The 6,000-nt window shown below is 47.6% G+C and overlaps 1 protein-coding gene across 4 annotated transcripts in view; it reads right to left on the bottom strand.

Moving 5' to 3' along the window:
* Positions 1-6,000, bottom strand: part of MCC (MCC regulator of WNT signaling pathway) — a 433,071-nt gene continuing 427,071 nt past the window's right edge. For all 4 annotated transcript variants that reach the window (XM_045087128.1, XM_045087129.1, XM_045087131.1 and 1 more), the window contains 2 exons: positions 4,098-4,220; positions 1-2,400 (listed from right to left, as the gene is read on the bottom strand). In XM_045087128.1, the coding sequence (XP_044943063.1) occupies positions 2,220-2,400; positions 4,098-4,220 (304 nt within the window). In that variant the 3' untranslated portion in view covers positions 1-2,219. The remainder of the gene's footprint in view (positions 2,401-4,097; positions 4,221-6,000) is intronic.

The raw sequence follows: 6,000 nt of genomic DNA, 5'->3' as shown, positions 1-6,000 counted from the left end.
ATTCCACACATTTATAAAAAGTAACAGTTTTTCTGGGGAAAGAGTTTTCACCCAATTACCACATATTTAAAAGTATTATGTTGAAGTATAAATTCAAAAGGAGGCCAGTTAGGGTCAGTAAGGTCAGTAATACTTGGGCTTATAATGGAGGAGAGGAGACCTCTTGGGTCTGGAAGAGTTACATGACCCTAAAAAGGGTGAGTTTTCTTTGAACTTGGACCAAGAATGGTAGACCGAAGTCAGCAGACAGGATTATATTCCTGTGTCAGCTATACTTTTCAGGGTTGGTGAAGATGAAAGCTGTCTGTTTTAAATGTTCAGTCTCAAATATTTCCCCTTGGCAAAATGGAAAAATGGGGAAAACCAGTATTTTGTCTTTTACCCTCCCCCACCCCACCCCCCATGTAACTTGAGACATTTTCTTTAGGACAAAATGAAACTTTATCCAAAGAGTAAAAATCGATTAAAAAAAAAATCACAAGAACCAACCTTGACTAAATGGTAGATTCATAACAGAATCAGGAGCCAGTGGGCACTTTCACAGTGATCAAAGCAGCCAAAAGCTGGTCCTTCAAGACTGGTAACAGTTTTTTTGGTTTTTGGTGGTGGTTTTGGGAAAGCCTTACTGTGGGCCTAAGAAAGAAGGGTGGTTGCTTTTGGGCTAGAATTCTCTGCCCTCCAAGGTGGTGGCTGGAGTGGCTTCTCCATTGCAAAGAAGGCTGAGGAACTTATATCAGGTTGTCTGAAAACAGATCTTCAGCTCATGGACGTTGGGACTCTGATGGGGTGACCTGTTCATAAACAAGACTTTGTGAACTCTGGCATTGGGATAGATAGAATTCTTGGGGGGCTTCGGGTGGATCTTCCAGTACTACAGAGTGAAATGCAAGTGGTCCTTCAGAATATATCCGTGTGGGGTAACTAAGAAGACTTGAAAGATAGGAGATGGAATAATGAGTATAAGATGGAGGCTTTCCTGAAAGAATTCAGGCACTTTGGTCCTGGCCCAGCCTTGTCAGCATTTTACTTAAAATTTAACCTGTTTAAGTACCGTATACTAACCACCACTTTGGGGGGGGGGGATGCGGGCAAAAGGAGGCCTTGATGACCATTCCTTCACCCCCTGCCCTTCGTAACAGCAGGAGCGAAGTCTTGAACTGGTGGTTCAGTAGCCGCCTCTTCAATAGGTGGGGTGGGATCGACCGCCAAACATTCTGCTCGGTGTCCTGCCTCTTGCCCTTGGAGAAGAACAAAGGCAGGTCCAGAGCTCCGTACATATCAGGTGGATGAATTTTGATGGACGTGGAATAGCAGTTATGTGGTGCCCTCGAGGGGTGGGGAGCAGAAGTACTAACAGTGCTCCTCTGCTCCTGAAGCAGCTCCTGATAAAAGTTTAGTTCCACTCTGTCTCAACAGGACCGTCTCAGCTCTAAGTCTTGGCTTTAATAAGACTCCACTGGGAGGGGAAAATCCCACATTCAGAAGGAAGTGCCCTTCCCAGCCCTACCTCCACAGTGAGAGGTAAAAGAAGTGCTCATTCTCCCAAACAAAATTGTTCAGGTAGAAGCCCTGGGCTTGCTCTACCTGTAACTTCAGATGTACCTGGGACCCTAAGCCCTGTAATCTACCTCTTCGAGCACCTCTGAGTGACAGCCTGTGTCTCAGAGCTGGTACGTGGGTCTCGAAAACCAAAGCCTGGTGCAGTAAGCAAATCAGCAGTTCGAGAGGCTGAAGATATCCTCTCCGCACTCCCACATGTGTCAGTGTTTATCCCTGAAGTAGAAAGAAAGGAGAAACTGGGGATGACAGAGGGCCGGTCACTACCAAAAAGAGAAGAAAAGAATGGACGATCCAAAACAAATGAATGCCCAGGGTACCACCGAGGCACAACCTCCAGAAAGCGAACAGGTGGGAGGGAGAGTGCCCGCGCTAGAAGCAGAAGCAAGGCCTACTGTGCATAGCGCACAGCAGCTATATACACGCTGTCCCTGGGCCGAGAAAGGGAGGAGCGGGATCCTCCGGCTAGAGTCTGCACGGTGTCACCAGGCCATTCGTCCCCGGAGCAGAGTCCATGGTACTCCATTGTGCAGGTGCTCACCCACCTGCCAGCCTTCCCTTCCATCCCTCTCCCACCAGGTGCTCTTGTCTCCCAGGGCCCTTCTCTCCCCGGCGACCTGCTCCAGTTGAGCTTCCACAGAGCTTTGGAGCCCAAGTGCCGATTAAAGCGAAGTCTCGTTGGTGTGTGGCCTTGAGTTCTCCTCCTCCAGCAGAGCTATTCTTTGCTTGAGCATCCTCACTTGGGTCTCATGTCTCTCCACCATGGCCATCATCTGAGACTCCAACTTCTTCAGTTTGTTCTGATGCTTCTTCTTGGCTTTTTCATAGGCAGCCACCAGGTTGCTGTGCGGGGAGCAGGGAAGGAGAGGAAACAAGACAGTCATTGGATTAGTGTGGAGACACCCTGTCCTGTCCACTGGGTGACTGGGTCCGGAGAGGTCCTTCAGCCTCTATAAAGGAGTGGGAAATCAACTGTTCAACACTCCCGGCCATTCACCTGTTACTGGCTTAACTACAGTTCTTTCCCTGCTAGAGGGACAACCCAGACTAGTTGTGACTAAACTAAACTTCCCAAAATAGGTAAGATAGAAAAGGCATCTAACTTCCAGAAATTTGTCATTTAAATACAAGTGATGAGGGCCACCTGGGGGATGGGAGGGGTGGCTCAATTTAAGCATCTGCCTTCGGCTCAGGTCATGATCCTGGGGAGCCTGCTTCTCTCTCTCCTTCTGCCTTTCCCTGCTTGTTCTCTGACCAAAAAAAAAAAAAATCTTTTAAAAATAAATAAGTACTAGTAATGAGTCTGTCATTCCGGGGCTCCCTGCAACAGATGGTCCAGTGTTAAGTTACCAGGAGTGTTCTTCAAGTCCTGTAGTCTAAGTGACCCCACCTAGGAGGAGAGAGAGAGGCCCTGATGATTTCACACTTCAGGCAGGTGGGATTCGGGACACAAGGCCACCAACTGGTGCTGCCAGCCAGAGTATGAGCCTTTCTGAGCCATCTCCCTGAGAGCCTGGTGGGGAGAGAGCAGGGGGTAAAGCCCAGGACAGGGGAAGTCCTCATACCTGCTCTGGTCCAAAATAGCCCAGTCCCCTCCATGTACAGAGTTAGGTCCTCCCAGTGTCCTCCTGAGACCAACTCCATGGGATTCCCAAAACTCTCTCAGGAGAGCGGCCTTGGATACCCTGTACCTCAGGTCCGCATGCAGCTTGGTGTTCTGATTTATTTCACAGTATACATGCCTATGGAAGGGGAGGTGCGACACCAGCTGCCTTCTAACCCAGACATGAAAGAGGTTTGCAGATTGTAAAAATTGCTACTTTTCTGTCTTTTTGGAATACGTTTTTTAAATAAATGCCAATGGTATTGCATATGACCGATTTATTATTTATTTGGAAAAAAAAAGAAAAATTCGTCTCAGTTTTAGTTTCTAAACTGAGATTTATCAATAGATAATTTATGAGAACAAAGTTCTTTGGGTTCCTCGGTTTTTTATGAACATAAAGGGGTCCTGAGCCCAAAAAGCTTCAGATGCTGTTACAATAGTGCCCCATAAAGTGTTCACCAGATACTTCATGTTCTTCACATAGGGGCACCTGGCTGGCTCAGTTGATAGAGTAACTCTTGATCTTGGGGGGTCATGAGTTAGAGCCTCACATTGGGGGCCAGAGTTTACTTAATAAATAGAAACTGTTGTTCATATAAAAGTTCTAGAGCCAATTTTGTTGGGAAAATGTTGGCTTAAACACCATCTTTTTTTTCCCCCCCTTACTGTATGACTTCTCAGAACCTTTACTGTAGGAATTCAGGGGACCATAGTATGCATTTCCCAAACATACCTGGTCCAAGGACAAGCCTTTACTGAGCATTTCTTAGTTTCCTGTGGAACACTGGGAACCAATGCCTGAGGGTAGACCAGTCTTGGGAGTGGCAGGGAGGGCAGGCTGGTGAGGACTTGCCATTGCCTCCCTGGAGCTGGCTCCCAGCAATTTCGGAAATGCCCTCCTGGTGTAGGAGGAACCCAAGAATGGAGATTGTACCTGTTGGCCCGCTTCAGGTCATTCACGAACTCTGCTGATTGCTGGTGTCGGATTTCACTGCTCTTGGTGAGTCTTTCCAAGGCGCTCACCAACTCTTGAACTCTGGCCTTTAACTTCTTTTCTCTGTGCGGAGGAGAGACAAAGCATACCTGGAGTAACCCGACAAGATCCCGGCTGTTACCCCAAGGGTGGTGGCAGAGGAGGAAGGTTGAGCTTGCCAAATCAAAAGGCAAGTATGAAAAGGAAGATACTGGAGGTACCTGGAGGTCCCCTCCGGTCCAGAACATCTCACCACTGCCTTGCTGAACACTGGTGAGGACCTTTGAGAGCTCAGAGTACAGTACAAGCCACAAAGGAACAAGACATGGGGTCGTAGCCACCCAGATGTAGCACAAATGCAGCTTGGCCACAAAACCTCATCTGGGTTCCACACCCCTCTTTTCCAGGTGCGCTAGTAAGTATCTCTTAAATCACTGATTTGAGAACAGAAACCTGTAATCTTGGTGCCCTATCTTGGACAAGTCCCCACTCAGTGAAATCAACATGATCCTACTTCACACACACACAAAAAGGAAAATTCGTCTCAGTTTTAGTTTATAAACTGAGATTTATCAATAATTTTTTTACTTCGCAAAAAAAACAGTAGTGACAGGGAATAGAAATTGATACTCTCGTTTTAAAGTTCCTTGGTTCCCCTTTAAAGTACTTAGATTTGCACTTTGACAACCTCCCTTCCCCAAGGCTTCAAGTTCCATGGGCTCTTTACTGCTGGGGTAAGCCAAAGTCATTGACTTTCAGGAGATTTCTAGTGCCCAATGCGCTTCCTGCCATCCTCTGATGCCCTTGAGCATAAGACCTGGGCAGGGAAACTCTCCACAAGCGCCCTCCCTACAGTGGTTCCACCGCCGCCCCTATACACAGGCACAGTGTCACTGCATCGTCACAGGCCCTGTACAGCACAATCTGCTCCTTCTTTTTCCCCTAAAGATTTGTCAGAGGGCGCACGCATGCAGGGGTAGCGGTGGGCAGAATGAAAAGCAGGCTCCCCAGGGCAGGGAGCCCGATGTGGGACTCCATCTCAGGACCGTGGGATGGAGACCCCTAGGCACCGCCCCATCCATCTTTCACCTCAGCAGGCTCCCCCATGGGCACATAGGCTCTCAGGTGGCAAAGGCTTTACCCAAAGTTACCCCCAGCCAGGTGACCGCTTCTCAGTGACAACAGTTGTTTTAAAGCAGCTTCCAAACAATTCCCCGAAGGCATCTGATTCTTTGGAGATTCATGAGAAACCAGATTTGTGGAAGAAATTCCTCTAAAACTGATTCATGTGTGTATGAGGAATGTACGTGAGCACAGCTGTTTTGGAAGGCAATCTGGGAAGATCTAGCAAAATAGAAAGTAACCCTATCTCTCGACAAGGCAACCTGATTTCTAGGAATTTTTCTTACAGTGTGCGTAGGTGTAGAGAGACACATGAGATGACAGCTGGGTTCACTTCAGTATTGGTTCCAACAGCTAAGAATGCAGATCAACCGGGGGCTGGTTAATTCCACAAGGTATGATGGCTCTATAGAAATACTCTGCGGTTATTTAAAAAAAGGAAAAGCTCAGATCAACATGCAGTGGCATGGGAAGGTGTCTGATATATTGTCACGTGAAAAGGGTGACTTCTCCGGGATGCCAGTTTTACAAAAACAGCTACAAATCTGAGTGTCAAATCCCTGAGCTCCTCTAACAACAGACCAGACAGCTGCCCACCGCTTGATAAGGGGGGCCTCCCGGAGGGGGGTGACTGAAAGCTTTCGTTTTCTACTTTACTCACTTCTGCACTGCTTGAAGTTCTTACAATTTTGTATGCTTTTTGTGGAGTATGTGAAAGCCAGCTTCAATGGCACCGCTTCCT

This window comes from Mustela putorius, unplaced genomic scaffold, assembly GCF_011764305.1.
Source record: "Mustela putorius furo isolate JIRA1106 unplaced genomic scaffold, ASM1176430v1.1 tig00001059_pilon_pilon_pilon, whole genome shotgun sequence".
Taxonomy (NCBI): Eukaryota; Metazoa; Chordata; class Mammalia; order Carnivora; family Mustelidae; genus Mustela; species Mustela putorius.
Note: the sequence above shows the minus strand (reverse complement) of the source record. Positions and strands in the feature narration are given on the sequence as shown.